Here is a 17,449-nt window from a genome sequence, read left to right as displayed (position 1 = left end):
TTAATGTTAGCTCGTTGACGGATATGTATGTGAATACTTGTACTGTTACGCCGTACACGAAAACGAAAATATCGATGCATATTATTTGACAGCAAAATAGCCAGCAAACTGTTAAGTGTGGAGCATATGTTAATAACATAGCACTGTCGCGTGAGGAGTATACAAATGTTAACATTTCAAAATTGGACCGTTGCCAACGGCCCGGAAAAGCTCAACGTAAAACCAATCTTTAGCAAATCCTTGCCCTTAGATTTCGTAGACAATGTATTTAAACACACACAAAATTTAATTTATTTAGAATTAATCGGTGCAGGGCAGATATCGTTGATAATTGGAACCTACTGCTTTGTTTATATTCGCATAGCCCAACTTGGTGAGCCATGCGGAAAGCTCACCCTTGACACGGTCCACTAATTCAGGGCCCTCGTATACAAAAGCTGTATAGATCTGCACATACGATGCGCCGGCCGCGATTTTCTCGTACGCATCCCGGCCGGATGAGACACCGCCCACGCCAATGATGGGCACGCAGCCTTTGGTCAGCTCGTACATCTGGGCAATTAGCCTCGTGGAGCGGTCCCGCAGCGGCTCCCCACTTATGACGCCGTTCTCTTTGGCCAGCCTGGAGTTTCTGAGATTGTCCCGATACATTGTCGCATTGGACACAATAAGGCCATCCACCTTGCAAGCACACATTTCGATGACGTCGGCCACGTCCCGCATTTCGTCCAGTGTCAGATCTGGTGATAGCTTCAACAGAATGGGCACATTCAGCTTGCCCCCCAGCTGGGAACGCGCTTTGTTGACACCCGCCAGAAGCTCGATGAGCTTCGTTTTGTTGTTCACGCTCCGCATGCCCTTCAAGTGGTCGTAGTTGACAACAAGATAGTCGGCCCAGGGGGCGAAGGTCTTCACACCCGTCATGTAGTCCGTGACAGGTGTCTTGGAGGTGCGATTGCGTTCCAGATTAACGCCCACGACAGCGTCGAAATCTTTGGTGGCTCGCAACTGGCGCAGCCGCCGCACCACCGCCTCGTGGCCATCGCTATCGACGCCCTTCCGGTTGATGATCGCCCGATCGTTGTGCAGGCGAAAGATGCGCGGCTTAGGATTGCCCTTCTGGGCCTGGGGCGTAACGCTGCCAATCTCAATGAAACCGAAGCCCAAATCCTTCAGCCCTCGCACTGCCTCACCGTTCTTATCGAAGCCGGCCGCGATGCCAATGGGATTGCTTATGGGCCGGCCAAAAAACGAGGTCTTCAAGTTGATGTTGTCCCTGTAGCCGGACACTGGATAGAGGCGATACTTGCACGCCATCAAGGCCAAATTGTTGCCCGCCTCGGCGGGCAGCCAACGCACTGCCGGCAACACAAATGTCCGGAACAGGCCGTCCTGGTTCTCGTACACGCTCAGGCCCATGTATAGGGCCACGACTCCTGCCGTCACGAGGCCCACCGAACGCAGCCGGCCCTTGCGAGACCAAAGGTCTTTGTAAATCTTGATCTGTCAATCGAATTGAGGGGGGGGGGCGGGCGGGGGGGTTTCTGGAACTCACCTTTGCATTGGGTTGAACCATGGTTAACTATTGGAGATGTGTGGTTGGTTGGACCGATCGGATCGGATCGGTTTTTTGCTGCTGAAGTGTTTCGCTGTCGTGAGTTTGAAATTCGTTTACGTTTACATTTTCCAAACCTAAATTTTATATTGGTACTACAACTATTTGATAGGATATGCCAAACGCAGTCGGAGCTAGTTCATTTCTAAGCTAAATCACATCGATCTGGTTCAAAATTGAGCTTCTAAAAGTGAGAAAGCATGTTCTTTATATGTATATCTAATTTTCTACTTAATATTTCTATGCATATCCTTGTATATTCGCATTTTAAGCGCAAAGAGCTGCTCGGCTAAATCCCGCTGTCATTGCTGCCCTAACCTCAATTTCGGGCCGATTCTTTTCATAGAACTATATGAAATTTTAATCCGATTCGCTCACATATACATATATATGTATGGAAAAACTCGTATGTGCCGAGGCAAGTGAACATATCTTGCAAGATAAACAAGTTTTTAATTTAAGAACTTTACTGTCGACCGATTACTCCCCTGACAGGATAGTTTTCCGACAAATGTAATGATTGCCCACCTGAAACCCTCTGCAATATATCGAATATATTAATAATAATATAAAGTTACTTATATTAATTACCATCCTCTTTTGATGTACTCACTCCCCAACAAACAAAACTGTAAAGCATCGATGCTTGAGTACTCAAAAAATTGTTGTTTGTTATGCAACACTGGTTTTGTTTCGACTTTAAATTGAAACCGACAAAATTTCTATGAACTGTGTAAATTTCTGTTGCGGTCTTTTGTTAAAATTAAATTGCAGATCCTTGGCAAGTTTTATTTTGGCATGCACATCGATATATATAAATATATATATATGTATGTATATTTATGTATATAGCCAGTTTCAAGGGCTGCTGGAGTTGGGGCATTGGGTCGAGCAGGGTCTGTCAGGGCGACAGACAGCTTTGATAAGGCGTACGAGTCGAGCAGAATAAACAAGCATTAATTTTAAATTTTTGGAAGCGTACATACAACAAAATTTCATCTGGTTATACTTTTTCCCCTCCCTTCCCACCGCAAAATCTATAACTCTGAGGCTTCCTAATTTTCTTCTATCCAACCCACACACACACACACAGACAGTAATCAAAAATAAAAAAAATAAAAAAAAAAAACAAAAATATGATGAAACTCCATGATCTCTATGGACAATCGTTCTCGCACGAGTTTCAGGTGAGTACGGCTTAGACTCCTTCGCGAGTGGGCGTGACATTTGGTTAAACCCGGCTCCGTTTCGCGCGACAGTTCACCAATCCGGACTCGATCAAGAATGCCGTCAAGCGATACAACCAGCAACGCGCCGCGGAGAGAGACGAGAACCGCAAGGAGAAGGAGTTGCATAAGCTGAGCAAGCCGCGCTTCTGCAAGATGCGCAACACTGGCCGCGACGTGCTCGGCATGGTGACATCGCGGGACCTGGACGTGGAGACGCAGATGTCGCTGCGGGCCAAGCAGCAGCTGCTCGATCTGCAGCAAAGCAGCGGCGGGAACAGTCGCAGCAGCAGCTGCCGTAGCCGGTACCGAAGCCCAAGCAGCTGCAGCAATGACGACCAGGAGAATGATGTACAGCTTGGCGTGCATCGTTTGGCGGGCGGCGCAGATACGATCGCGCCTCATGCCGTCAACCGGAGCAAGAAGCTGCGCAACCGTAAGGTGAAACCGGGCGCTGTCAAGCAGAAGCTATCGGATACGGATCACTATGCAGCGCGGATCGAGGGGCTGCATCGGGAGGTGTGCGCCGAGCTGAAATCTATGGGACAGACGCAGTCGGAGCAGCTGCGGCTTACGTCGCCCAGGCGCAAGTTGAAGCAGCGACGCGTCCAGAAGCAGCAGCCCGTCAAATACCAGGCCGCCGCCAATCAGCCACAGCAGGCGCCGCAGCAGGCGCCGATCAAGAAGACCGAGCAGCGCCGGAAGCCATCAATTAATACGGAGAGCGCACCAGTACACTCGGAGCCAGACATGATACTGCAGCGCCTGAAGCAGAAGCTCAATGAAGATGAGCCGATGAAAATGAAGCAAGTATCCTACGAGGATTACCCCCAACCGGAGAGCCAGTGGGCGGACATAATACCCTCGCCGATGATGCCGCAGGCGGTGGACGTGAATATGTGCGAGCCACTGATTGCGCGCCAATCGGCCGGATGCCTGTTTATGGAGCAGCATGTGCCCGTCGAGCCGGTGCCCCTGGATCCCTACTTTGTGGAGGACAGCGATCTGGAGCAGGAGTATGCCGATCGTCCCGGCTACATGCGCTACATTGAGCGTCTGCCTTACACCCTCAGTGAGCCGGATGTGGCCGAAAATGGCGGTCCACAGAAGGCCTGCTTCGTGGAACTGGAGCCGCATCCCCACTGGATCAGCTTTCAGCGCAGCCTGAAACCAATGCATTACACATCCCAGCGTTCCGACACAGATACCTGCACGCTCTGCGAACAGGAGGAACAGGAACGGGAACAGCTCACCTATTGCAGGCACGAGGAACAGTCAACCGCTACGGCTGCTACTGACAGAACCACGGTCACCATCAATCCTGCAGCCAACGGCTCGGCCACTGCTCGGCAACAGCAACAGCCGCCGCAGTCATCGGCTAGGCGATATGGACACAGGCTGTCGCTGGATCCGGCGACACCGGCCAATATAAAGCTCCGGACACCGAAGGCGACGCAAATGGCGCAGGCGTTGCGCAGCGGCGGTGGCGGCGGCAGCGGCAGCAGCAGGCAGCCGAAACGGAAGCTATTGCAGGAATCACCGGCTGCAGCCAAAGCGCAGACGCTGGGCCGCCAGCCCGGCGGACGGGACAAGGAACAGCAGCAGCAGCAGGCAGTTGGCGGAATGTCGTCGCCGCAACCGCAGCCGCAGACAGAGGCATCCACGGCAATGGCTGCGACACCGGCGCAGACGCCGCCGGCGAAAAGTGCGGCGCCACGTCGGAAGGCACGCACCGTGATCTGCACGAGGTCGCTGGAGAATCTGAAATACCAGAAGATGTCCATTTACAACAAGATCTCATTGACCCAGGAGCGCATCATATCGGCCCTGGACCGGCTCCAGAGCAGCCTGCTGCAGCTGCCGTTGATCAGCAACAGCAGCCAGGAGAAACAGCGACGCGAACGGAACGCGTTCAATTTCTGTGTGAGATTCTCGCGGAACTTTCTGTATCCGCTGCGCGGCATGATCGAGGATGTTCGCTGCACGCCGGTGGCTAACTTCAACAGCGCCACCTCGAACGAGGCCAGCCAGCGGGTGGTCTGCGTCTACGGCCTGATGCATCACTCGATTGGCCGTTACCAGCGGCAGGTGCGCTACTTTCTCCTGGACAAGGTGCCGCAGAAGCTGAGCGCCCTCATCGAGATGATGTACACATTGACGAACGTGTGCCTGGAGAAGGGCGTCCTGGATCGTCACGATCCGGTTGTGGAGTGCCTGCAGCAACGCTGCACCAGCTTCCTAACATTCATTGAGGACATGCAGGAGCAGCGCTTTCAGCTGGCGCGCGAGACCTATCGGCGCCTGCAGAGGCGCGTCCATGGCAATGTGCATGGCCATGGGCTTGGACATGGGCATGGGCATGGCCAGGTACGGCCGGGCATGCACGAACGCTACGATCTCAAGATGTTCCTCAACGATCTCAAGCTGTATGAGCCGCGCCTGGTGCCCAAGGAGCGCATTGAGAAGCGTCGCCCGCGCCCGTGGTTGCGCAAACCCAAGCTGCTGGCAGATCCCATCGGCAGTGCCCAGCCCGTGCCGGGTGTCATCCTCGGTCAGCCACCCGAAATACAGCCGGAGCAGCCCACCGAGGATGTGCCCACCCACATCGAGTGCGTCCAGTGCGGCGACTATCGCGGAGAGCCGTCCAGTGAGCTCGACGAGGAGCCCAGCGAAGACCAAAAGCATCAGCTGACCAACATATTGGCGCTGCTGCAGCAGCCCGGACGGGAGAAGCGCGAGCTGCACCGACAGCTCCTGGAGGCCATGGAGCATGTGACCAAGTCGCAGGTGCGCGAGGTTCTCGATCCCCTTGTGCGCTCCCTGGGCGCCATGTTAGACAAAAAGGTAACTATCTAATTGAAATTGAAATTGAAATTGAAACTGAAATTGAAACTGAAATTGAACAACGATACAACTCGTGCCTCTGCTCTCTATGTGGATGCACAGTTTACAGATGAAGCCCCTTGAGGAATAGACGCTGGCAGGAACCAAATGAAACAATCTGAGGAATTTTCTGACATTTCTTTTCGGCCATCCAAATTGTTAAGTAGCTTATTATAATGCATATGCACAAGTACATATGTGAGTGTTCTAATAGTTAGTGGGATGAATAAAATGTATCAATTTGATCGTTATAAAACCTCACCCTTCCCCCACAACTAATTATGGGATAAGTGATGAGCTCCTGAGCTGATCCCGGATCGCCATCACGATTATAATCAAATCACAAAGTGTGTAACCCATAGAAGAAGACGCGTCCGATCCCATATTATACATTCTTGATCAGTGTTAGTTTTAAAATTATTGTCATGAATATTGGTCTTATTGGCCGGCCGGATCGGAACAGTATTATATAGCTGCCATTATAATGAGTAATAATAATAATAATAATATATTGACCAAAATCTGGACTTTAGTGCTTTAAATTGCTCCTTACACAGCAGGCAAATCTTGTTCAAGTCGGACAACTATATCATATAGCTCTATGGGAAGAATCAGTTTTTATATTTAAAACTTCTGTTTCTTCCGGCATCAAGACCTAACTCAGAATTACGAGCTTTAGTAGGCTCCAAAAATATATCTGCAAAATCGTGTCAAATCGAACTACTATAAAATAATTTCATAGCCAGACGTATGGCTAGGGTATTTATTAGCCGTTCTTTCTTGTCTTTAACTACATGATATATACTTTTTGTAGCACTTGGCATCGCCATATAGCATAGATAGAGAGAGCAATATATTTGCATACATATGTCTAGAGAGAGAGAGAGAGAGGGAGATAGAGCGCGATAAAATGCTGACAAGTTCCTGTTTGAAATAAAAGGCTGCAGACCAAGATTAATTGTCATATATTTGTATAGCTTCAGAATAACAATACAATTTAGAAAGAGATAACATGTGAGATAAAAGAGATAGTAGTATAGAAAGAGAGAGCGAGAGAGATAGTGTTGCAGGCGACAAAGTGTATGTGAGTTAGGTGTAGCATATAAAACAACTATGTAAACACAATTATATAGTTAAATATTTTTCATATATATATATATATATATATATATATATAAGTATACGTTCTCACTCACGCCCACCGATCCGCCCGCATCCCCTACCCCGTACCCCTGGCCACACTTCTCGCGCCAAACAACTCTTGACAGCTCTGGCAGCTCTGTTCTAAATGCATATTTCTTGTAAAATGCATTTCATATACAAAAAAAAAATAATAATAAAATTAAAAAATATCTATATATTTTGGTACATCCGAACGCAGCTAAAGGCGAAGTAGGAGGCGGAGCTCTCCAAGTGGCGAGTGTGTGTGTGTGCGTGTGTGTGTGTGTTTATTGTAGAGTAGTCAGAACTCTTTCCTTTTTGTTAGCTTGGACTCGAACGTTGACTTTCGAATAGTTTGTTTAAATTATAGTTGTGTTACGTTTTAACTTTGTTCAACAACTGCGAATACTACAAATACCATAAACATCTATAATATACATCGATCTGTTGTGCGTGCGTCCGTCTGCCCGTACGCCCGTCCGTCCGTCCGTCCGTCCGTGCAGAGGGGTGCCCGGGCCTTCCAGCCTATTCCGAACAGGCCGTGCACATCGGCTTATTATCCTCCACTGCGAACGTGCTGGCCGTAATGGGCGTCAGGCACTTCTGCAAGCAAAATGAGAAACCATTAGATATAGAAAAAGATATACTACGGCTCAAATTTGCCTATATGCTGATGCACCCACCTTGCACTTGAAGCAATCCCGATGCCACTTGGCGTTGAGCGCCACAATGGCATTCTCCGTTATGGGCAGAGTGCAGCCGGCGCAGCGGGCCGCGAACAGCTGCTCGAAGTCGATGCGACAGTAGGGTCGACCGTCCCGCTCGTAGAAGGAGGTGCCCACCAGCGGCTTCTTGCATGGACCGGCGCATACGAAGCACTCCTCGTGCCACGACTGCTCCATGGCCTTGATGGTGCGCTATTAACGAGAGAGCAATGTATTTTTAATCAAATATTTCAAATTTAATCTAGGTACAATAAATACACTGACGATTCCAATCAGCTGCATTCGTGCATACATACATACATATAAACATAATCTCAATCAAAGCCAATCAATCACACACCCATCGCAATTCACGCGACCTTGTGACATTGATGTAAACACAACTGACTATAAGACGACAGAATGAACTTTTTTTAGCAGGCAGTATCGAAGTTCTATTGCTCTTTCTATGCAATTCTCACAACTGCTTTTCGTTAAAAAAAAACTGGCAAATAATATACATTGGAATCAGAACGTTGTAGTGTTGCCAGAGTCTTACGGCTCTTTCTATGCGATTCTCACAACAGGCTGTCATTTGAAGCGGATGGCAAACAATACGGAGGGTTGCATTGGAATATAAAATAGTAGTGTTGCCAGAGTATTGCAAGACGAAATCCCTTTCTATGCAATTCTCACAACAGGTATTCATTTAAAATAAATTGTAGTTCGTTAACGAACGGATTAGTTTTTGTCAACTAACTCAGGTTATAAACATATTTAAACTCCTCAGCTCCACTTTAAAAACTTGTTACCTTTTACTTATGTCAACGTTAAGTTGACTTAATTCAAAGAAAATCTTTATATTATCTTAGTCTTAGTTGTGAGATTGATTCTTTTATGTGAACAAATAAGATCAGGAAAAAGTATATTTAATATACAGGAATATTGTAGTATATAGATTCGTATTATTCGGCAACTTGTTTAATATGATATTACAGGAATGCTGTGTTAAATTAAATTTAGAACTTTTCATATTTAAATATAAATATATATATTATCATCTAAGTGATTATATTGCCGTCGATGCAGCACCTCAAGAGCTGGATAAACTAGCTTTTCCGCCCGTATAATAGTCCTATAAATAGATATCATATACTATATGCACTTCACCTTTGCCGACAAAATGACGATCAAGTATACGACGCGCATCTGCATGCATGTACGGGTTAAATATAATCAAGTTTCCTATGCATTACAATCTTTATAGACTATACGAACAAATGTTGACAATATTAATTACAAATGCCGCCCGCCAACGCTCATAAAGCGCCAAAGTTTATGGCAAACAGACGACGGCGACGATGTCATCAATGTGGATCTTATGTCAACGATTCGGACGGGTACTGAGACTTAGAAACTTTTGATCTTTAGTCTATGACTGGGGCTGGGACGGGGACGGGGAAGAGTGCGGGTACTGAGACAGATTAGAAACTCCAGATGTTATGCCTATGAGTCGGGTAGGAACTGGGATTGAGACTGGGCTAGTCTTGAACTTGTGTCCATGACGTGGACTAAGAAACTCTTGATGAGAATGTCTATGGTTTGGGACGGGGACTGAGAAAGTCTTGATCATATGTCCATGAGTCGGATAGGGACTGCGACTAAGAAAGACGTAAGCTTGTGCCCGTGACTCGGACAGACTGGAACTGTGACTGGGACTAAAACTGAGAAATCCTTGATGTTATCTCTATGAATAGGAACATGGACTGCTGCTGAGACTAAACAACTCTTGACCTTCTGTCCATGACTCTAACGGTGACAAGGACTAAGAAACTCTTGGCGCTTAAGCCTATGAATTGCCCTGGGATGAGGACTGGAGGACAGGAAATTGCAAAATTGGAATGTCTATCGGTAAAGGGTACGGCCGAGTACTTACCTCCAAGATGGGTTGCTTGCAGCCGAAACAGGTGCCCGAGTAGTTGCTCACGAAACAATCGGAGCAGACCGGCTCCCCGCTCTGTATGTTGAATGTGGCCTCGGTGATGGGACGCTGGCAGTCCTTGCAGGCAAAGTGCTCCGGATGCCAGGTTTTGCCCAATGCCGTAATGATGCGCTGCTGTATGACCTCATTGCACTTGTGACAGATCGATGCCGGTTCCGACTGCGCGAGATAACAAAAGAATCGCGCTCAATTAGAATGGAAATCACGTCGGCAATGCGTTCAAATATTTCATAATTTGATATACCCAGTTCACAGCAAAGTGACTGGAATGGGTGACTAAATGGTGCGAATGAATGAGTACATGAATATACCATATATTTATAATATATACTTATATAATACATAGCTCCGTGCCGTCCAAAGGGGCGTTCAAATTGTGCCTTGAGTTCATAAACCGCACAACAACAGCGATTTGCGTAATTCAATGCAAAAAAAGAAAAAACTTCAGAGCCCCCCACCGCAAAACGCAGAAGAACAATAATATGATGTGTACTTTTTTTAAAAATAATAATAATAAAATGATGAGCATCAGCATTAAATCATTTTGATTACATATTATACAGTAATGAGTCTCCCTCCGTTCAGGCGGCTGTCTCGAGCAGTTCCCCAATTAAACGCAATCTAGGGAAATCTAATCGTTTCCCATATTTCACAAATCTGAGTACCTACACATTTTATTCGCCAATTTGCATCAAAAAGTAATCAGGTCTTACATATGTAATTTTCGATTTTACTTTCAAATCAATCAAAATAATTGTGAGTTGCTTTTCGAAATCGTTATAGAACTGGGGACCTATAATTTGGGTCGGCTCCAAAGAGTATGCTATAAATATTTCTGTGAAATTGTGCCAAAAGTGGAACTAGGAACACAACTTTAGAAATATAAAATATAAGAAACTCATTTGCAAAAAAGGAATGTACAGTATTTAGTTTAGGAATACGTCTGTTAATAATAGTATTATATAATTGAAGGTCTTTTGTTTGACATGGCTTCAGAGCAGGATCACATTGGAGTTTTGGTATATTTTGTATAATTGGTAAATGTCTTAAAATGAAATCAAAGTACAAAGTGGAATCTGTGGCATCGTTTCGAAAATATAACTCAGAACAGTCTGGAGTTCCTGAAAGCTCTGTTGTCATCACTTAAATGATGTTTACTTTCCAATAAATTCTACTGACAAATGATGTTCACTTTCCTATAAATTCGAATGGTTAAAATTTGTGTTTTCTAGAGATGAAACCTGAAACCATTTGATTTAATGCCACTTTTTATTTCTGTGGCTAATGCAAACTGGAATTTTAAGTAATTAAATCGTAAGTTGAGTCTTAAAAGTCTAAATGACAAACGATCAAATTAAGAGTTTCGGCTAAACCGCTTCTAAAGTTTATTCACCTTGAACTTTACACTCGGCTTCTGCGTAATACTAAAGATATTTGTTCTCCCTGACAACAGGTAGTTTGCAAGTAGACTCAAGAACTTGTCCAGAGAGGTAAAAAGTAAGCCACAAAACCAGTTCGATTCCGGAATTGCAATTAATTATTTACTATAAACCGAACCTTTGCGCCAACCAGTTAAATACCGAACCGCACCCCGATCCAAAGCCATATATTAATCAAGATCATTAAACCAAATTGTGGATTCAAAAAGGTTCCAGGTTCAGAAATCGAACCTAAAAGTAGGGAGCTGGTTCACAGCAAGAACCGAACCACATGATGCGAAACAATTGAGATTTTCCAAATGCGAAATTTGGAAAGCAAATTTTATAAATTTCATGGCAATTATGCCATAGGAGATGGCCATGGCAATTAGATAAACTGGCCCCGCCGAGTGGCATTTACAATTCATAATTGTCCATAAGCCCAAACATTACAAATGTACGCTATCTGCGGTTATTCATCGATTTGATGACACGTATCGCGCATTTGCTCAGGTGTCCATGGCTGACCATACTGGCCACCTGGCTGTTAGCCCACTGCCATATGCCGTATGGGCCACCCACGCGTGGCAATGGAAGCGAGGTTTCTTAGCCGAGTCGCAAACCATTCTGAGGTGTCGCTAAAGGCGTCAACCGATTGTCGCTGATAACGGTGGGAAGAAGATAAAATAAAACAACAAAAACAAACAGCAAGGCGACGTCACCACAGGGCAAACGGTCAACGGTAAACGGTAGAAGGTAAACGGTAGAAGGTAAACGGTAAATGGCAAACGGTAAATGGTAAATGGTAAACGGCGAACAGGCAGGCGCATTAAATGAAAATCGTTGCTCATAAAAATGAAAAATGGCAGCAGGTCGTAAATTTCACCAATTTACACGATGCACTTGCGCTTGTGAACGCGAGGGGGCACACTGGCGCGCGGCGGTGGCCTGCTGCCAGCGCATTGGCAATTGCTGTTCTATTTGCGTGCGTGTGTGTGCGGTGCGCGCTGCTGCGCCTGGCAGCGACGACGTCGACGGCGGCGCTCTCCAAATTTAATTTGCCCGAATTAAACGCACATTAATTTTTCGGCTAGCAATTGCGGGCACTTTGCTGCCTGACTAGCTGCCTGTTGCTGTTGCTGTTCTTGTTTTTGTTTTACTTGCTTATTTAAAGTTTGCGCCAGATGTAGCAACAACAAAGAGAACAAAACAAAAAGAAGAATAACAACAAGAACAACAACAACGAAGAAGACGACGAAGACGACGTCTCACTTAGATCATCGCTAGAGTTAGAATTGAATTAAGCAAATGAACACAAATCAACGCTCGAGAGAACGAAGCAGAGAGAAAGAAGGAGGGAGAGTGAGAGCCAGAGCGAGAGCGCCACTCGAAGTAAGTTTGCTTGAATGGCCCTACCATAAAAGAAAACAGTAATAAAAACAACAACAACAACAACAAAAGCAAGCAACAAACAAACAAAAAGCAGCGCAGCAAACGACAGCGCACAATTTCATGAAAAATTTAACGCCCAAACAAACAAAAAGGAAGAAGCAGAAAAACACACGTCTTCAGTTCCACGAACATTAAATACCCTAATCGCTTTTAGATATATAATAGACTGAATCGGAAAATTATTTCATATGGCTGCCATATAAATGATCGGTCGTAAATGAAGTTCTTGTACGAACATTGGCCAAAACCAAATCAGGATATTCATTATTCCCATCACATACATACATATATGTATGTGCAAGCCTGTAAGCCATATGTCTACAAGGGTATTGCATTTTCGAGTACGCCGAAGATAGCAGTTCATTCTAGTTCTGTTTTTGCTTTGTCAAAATTGTAAACATTAAGTAAATATTTTCGTTAGTAGCTTGCAAGCCACAAAAATTAAAGTTGTCGGTGGTTCCGTTCACGTTTTGAACTAGCTCGCTGCGTTTAAGTTTTAAGAGGATTTGGTTCAAAAGATGATTTGTTATTAGTTTTAAAACTTTAATGAGAAAATGAAATTTTTAGTATGCGATCGCCCGTTCTACTGAAAATATTGTAAGCCTTAGATATTTTCATATAGAAGATGCGGGCTAAATTTGTGCCCTAACCAAAGTTGGGTGCTAGGATCTCTCTCATAAGCTTGTTAGTTTGAACCGAAATTGTTCGAAATACATAGTTTATTTGAGGTAAGATTTAATTTAAGCTTAGGCTCGCGTTACAAAATAATTTGCTGTTATTCGATTTGAATTAAGGTTAGATTGCGTGAATGGCAAAAAAAATAGATATCATGGTACATGATAGTATTTTAGTCCAATAAGTCCAATTACAAATCATTTTAAAATGTTGGAAAATGTAATTTAGTGTCGTTATAATATTGTGAGTTGTAAGCCTTAAAGATTTAATTTGAATTTGGGAATATGTATTTTAATTTCCAGGATCTGAGTTCGGATTGAATCATGTTTCTCTGCTGACTTCTGCGCTGAGTGCACCTGTTTGACTTGTGTTCTGATTGGATTTTGAGTTCTTATCAGTTAATTGCTGCAATCACAATGCCGCCGCAGTTGCCAAATGAGCAGCAGAGGCAACAACAACAAGAATGAGAATAATTAATAACAAGCGTAAACAACAATTTAGCCGGCACAGTTTTTCCCTTGAAAAGCCAACAAACCGCAGTAAGTCAAAACAATTTATTTCAATTTTTGTTGAATTTGTATTTTGTAGTTTGCTTATTCAAATGCGATAATTAAAATATTGCACACATGATTCATACAACTCGCACACACTCTCTCTCTCCCCACTCTCTCTCTGTGTGTGTGTGTGAGGTCTATTGTTGCTGCTGCTTCTATTGCCCAGAGGCCATCAATCAATGCTGTCAATCAACGAGGCGCTATGTTTAGCCATACAAATTGCTGCTTTCGGGCAACATTGCGTATAAGTAATTGCCATTTGAACTGCCCCCGTCGCGGGGCGTCGCGGGGCGTGCCGGCGCGTGAGGGGGCGTGGCAGGGAGTGGGTGGTGAGCCTGGTTGTTGCAGATATTAAAAGATCACTTAACGCCGGTCGTTGACCCTGACATACAAAAATTGTGAATAAAACATTTTTCGGGCGTAATCCGATACGAGCTATTAGGTCTATACAGAAAACACTTTATTCTCGGGTTTTATTCTAGATTAAATCGGTTAAAACTTAAAAACAAACAGTGAAACCCCGAAAAAACACATAGAAAATCATAAAATAGAATAAATGTAATATTATTTCAGAAGCTTGTTAACTGTTTAGAATTATTCTTAATTATGCAAAAATAGATAACAATTACCCAAGGAATATAAAAAGCAAAAAAATATAGATAATCATACTTAGTTAATTCAGACAAAATGATAAAACGTCGAGATCAAACTAATAGCAAATACATTTTGATGGATAGAACTTAAATATGGAAAAGAAAATGTAGAAACTTAAGTTTCAATCTGTTTAGGAACTGAGGAACTTTTTTAAATACTTTTTATTTCGAAGCCTTTCTCCTTAGAAATGATATGTGTTGTAAGCCTTGACCCAAGGAGAATATTTTGATTTCTTCAGAAATTTGGATTGAGCCTAACGAGGACTAAACATTTTTAATTTCGAATAAATATTTTTTGAGTCTGCTTTGCAGATATAAACGATTGATATGCACAGTATTTCCAGTTTAATCTATTAATTTTTAATAATAAAAGCTTTGCGCCTATGATGTTCTGGACCTTTATAAATATAACATAACTCAGTCTCTATTAAGACATATACATATATTTTTAACTTGACTCAGTTTCTATAAGTTAATTAAAAGAAAGGGTCTCAATTTTAAAGAAAGAGAACAACAAGTTTAGTGCTTTAGGTTTCTGGTGCAGGAAGTTGATTTATACTTCAACAAAAGGCTCTCTGAACATTATAGAAGATATATATACATATATATATATATATATATATATGGGTAAGAGAGTGAAATTGAAATAAATCATTCGCTTCAATTGGCTGCCAAATTTAGCCTCGGAATGCTTCTCTCGCCCAACGAGTGGAAATGATGTCAGAGCAGAGCTTAATGCTGGAAATTTGGCTTTGAGGTCTGCGCTGTGATCAGCATTTGATCTGGAGACTGCCTCCAACAGCGGCGCGACACTTTTGCTTTCCCAACCAGCTCCGTGGGCGTTGCTCTCAGCCCCAAATAGACGCACAGATCAGCGGCTTTCTCGTCAACGGCTTCAAGTGCCGACCCTTGCGAATAATTTTCAAGCAATTCGCGTGATATATAGTATATATAAATATATTTCTTAATTTCAACAATTTTTATTATGATTTTTTTTTTGAAAGTTTCATGTTCGCCCACTAAACGAGACGGCGACTGGAGGAGGCCCAGGCACGTTGGTAACTTTGAAAATATTTTAATGAATAGTTTTTTAGGTTTTTATGAGCTTGTGTGCGTGTTTCTTTTAGTTTCTGTTATTTTTAGTATGATAATTATCGGCAATACCTATAAGGCCAGGCCAGCCCATATGGAGACGCGCTTTGTGCTCGTCTCTTTGGTAGGCAGCTCATAAAACAACAGCAAACCGCAAACAGCACACAAGGGTGCTCGCTAGTCGAGAGTGCCTGACTTTGAGATACCCTGTAGCCAGCTTTTTCTCCCTCAGCTTTACGCTAGAGGAAATGCAAAGTCCGATCTTTAAAGTCAGGGCCTTAAAATGACAGCAAAGTGTTTGTCTATACGGATTCTCGGTAGAATGAGGAGAGGGGTAACAGATCTAGATATATGTTCTATTTCTAGTAATCTTCAAAACATACCAAATTGGTATGTATTGTTATGAATATAAGGGCATATATTGATAATGATTAACAAACTCGTTCTACTTATGAGAGAGAGAGGAATATATATATTTAAAATTTTAACTTCCCGACTAATAGACGTGACTACCTCGACGCAGCTCGTCATCTTGTTCGGGAATTCATGCGCTTTTTGGGCACACAGATGGCTTCTTCTGCCAGTTACATCCATTAGCACAAATCTGTCATACCTTTTGGGCTGAGTAAAGGGTATGAGAAGAGCCAAATAAATATACATATAAATGGCAGTTGGGTGGGTTTGTGTTTTTGTTTATGTTTTTGTTTTGTTTGTTGTAGCATGTAACACTTGAAAATTCCACTCGCTATGAATCTTGCACATGGCTCGCTAAGCCCAACTTTGGAGTAGACACTTCGACGACCACGAACAAATAAAAAAAACCAAAAAAAAAAAAAGCCAAACGCTTACGGACGTGGCCGATGCGGCGTATACGCAATGGCGGCAACCTGTTTGCCAGGGCAGCCGCCCGCCCACACGCCAAACGGCGTCTAGCTAACCGGGCGGCCAGTTGGGCGAACCAGCTCGAACAGAGTATCTATTCGAATTTTCAGCTGTAGGCATGTGATGATCGATTGGAAGGGGTTGGCGAGGGGGGTCTCTAAATTTGTGAATTGGTGTATTTTCTGGCATATGATTTATTTTGATCGATTCGTAATTTATTGTTTAGGCACATTTGCATATCCACTTACCATGTTTTATTTTTGTTGCTTCCTCGCTTTGGTTTAAATTGCTTTGGATTTTGTATAAAAGCTTTGCTTTTGTGCACCAGCAGATTGGAAACTTAAACAAAAAACAAATAAAAAACAGCTAGGTTTTAACTAAATACATAGATACTTCGACGAGGCGGCTGCGTTCGCTGTCAAATCGATGCTCCGATAAAAAAGAAGACAGAAATATCAAAGCCAGCTAAGGAATATTACTGAAGCCTAAAGCAGTTGGTACGCTAATATGATATGATGGTTGGGATAAATGCTCTGATGGCAGGCTGCTGGTTCGAGTCCCAGGCGAGTGCATGTGTCATATTAGTATGATGAGCACATTGATTAATGAAGAGAAATCAATCAACTGATAGAGACAGATGCTAAACCAGTTTTTCTAGACTATAGAGTCGAGGACACCTCGCAGTATTATCCTGCTCCGGACAGACCACAGACAACAAGCAATTGGGCAGGGTATGAGGGCATGGAGGAGGATATGATGAGGATATGCATGTTAAAATTGCTGACAAGCAGAAGCGACAACAACAACAACAAATAAGGCGGCAAATCAACACTCAAATGTCAAAGTCAAGCAAACACACACACACACACACTCAGACACACAACTAATTCGAATTGAATGCTGACAGCAGCTCAAAGGCAAACAAACAAAAATTAAATATTAATAAATTGTTACAATTACATTTTTGTTCGTACAAATTTTAGTTGAGAATTTTTTTGTTATAAGTGAAGAGCGTGAAGTCCGAAAACAGAAACAAATAGAAAACGGAAACAAGCGAGGGCGAACCGCGTACCGCGAACCGAAAACCGAACCGAACCGGCGAGCGTCGACCGAGAAACTGAAATTGAAACCG

At 43.7% G+C, this 17,449-nt stretch overlaps 4 protein-coding genes across 6 annotated transcripts in view; 2 read left to right on the top strand and 2 right to left on the bottom strand.

Moving 5' to 3' along the window:
* TwdlX (TweedleX) overlaps positions 1-17,449 on the top strand; it is a 41,374-nt gene that overhangs the window by 8,812 nt on the left and 15,113 nt on the right. Inside the window, exon 2 of the mRNA XM_064680728.1 lies at positions 13,439-13,675. The gene's annotated coding sequence lies outside the window, so the exon portion shown is untranslated. The remainder of the gene's footprint in view (positions 1-13,438; positions 13,676-17,449) is intronic.
* On the bottom strand, positions 268-1,626 carry LOC135427327 (dihydroorotate dehydrogenase (quinone), mitochondrial-like). Of its 2 annotated transcripts, none has more exons than XM_064680785.1 (2): positions 1,556-1,626; positions 268-1,470 (listed from the first exon to the last, which is right to left on the bottom strand). In XM_064680785.1, the coding sequence occupies exons 1-2, from the start codon at positions 1,574-1,576 to the stop codon at positions 301-303; spliced, it is 1,191 nt and encodes a 396-aa protein (XP_064536855.1). In that variant the 5' UTR covers positions 1,577-1,626; the 3' UTR covers positions 268-300. The 2 variants fall into 2 exon arrangements, with proteins under 2 accessions (XP_064536855.1, XP_064536856.1); XM_064680786.1 differs by having other exon boundaries at positions 268-1,487; positions 1,556-1,620.
* On the top strand, positions 2,392-5,985 carry LOC135427326 (uncharacterized). The gene is made up of 3 exons (XM_064680784.1): positions 2,392-2,802; positions 2,875-5,685; positions 5,788-5,985. The coding sequence occupies exons 1-3, from the start codon at positions 2,752-2,754 to the stop codon at positions 5,806-5,808; spliced, it is 2,883 nt and encodes a 960-aa protein (XP_064536854.1). The 5' UTR covers positions 2,392-2,751; the 3' UTR covers positions 5,809-5,985.
* On the bottom strand, positions 6,674-17,422 carry LOC135427300 (transforming growth factor beta-1-induced transcript 1 protein). 2 transcript variants are annotated; one of them, XM_064680730.1, is made up of 5 exons: positions 17,292-17,422; positions 16,566-16,656; positions 9,526-9,750; positions 7,569-7,802; positions 6,674-7,488 (listed from the first exon to the last, which is right to left on the bottom strand). In XM_064680730.1, exons 2-5 carry the CDS (start codon positions 16,566-16,568, stop codon positions 7,411-7,413), a joined length of 540 nt encoding a protein of 179 aa, XP_064536800.1. In that variant the 5' UTR covers positions 16,569-16,656; positions 17,292-17,422; the 3' UTR covers positions 6,674-7,410. The 2 variants fall into 2 exon arrangements, with proteins under 2 accessions (XP_064536800.1, XP_064536799.1); XM_064680729.1 differs by having other exon boundaries at positions 17,278-17,419.

This window comes from Drosophila montana, unplaced genomic scaffold (genome assembly GCF_035044405.1).
Source record: "Drosophila montana isolate Dmon_TW-CO22-7 unplaced genomic scaffold, ASM3504440v1 contig_2178_1, whole genome shotgun sequence".
Lineage (NCBI taxonomy): Eukaryota > Metazoa > Arthropoda > Insecta > Diptera > Drosophilidae > Drosophila > Drosophila montana.
Note: the sequence above shows the minus strand (reverse complement) of the source record. Positions and strands in the feature narration are given on the sequence as shown.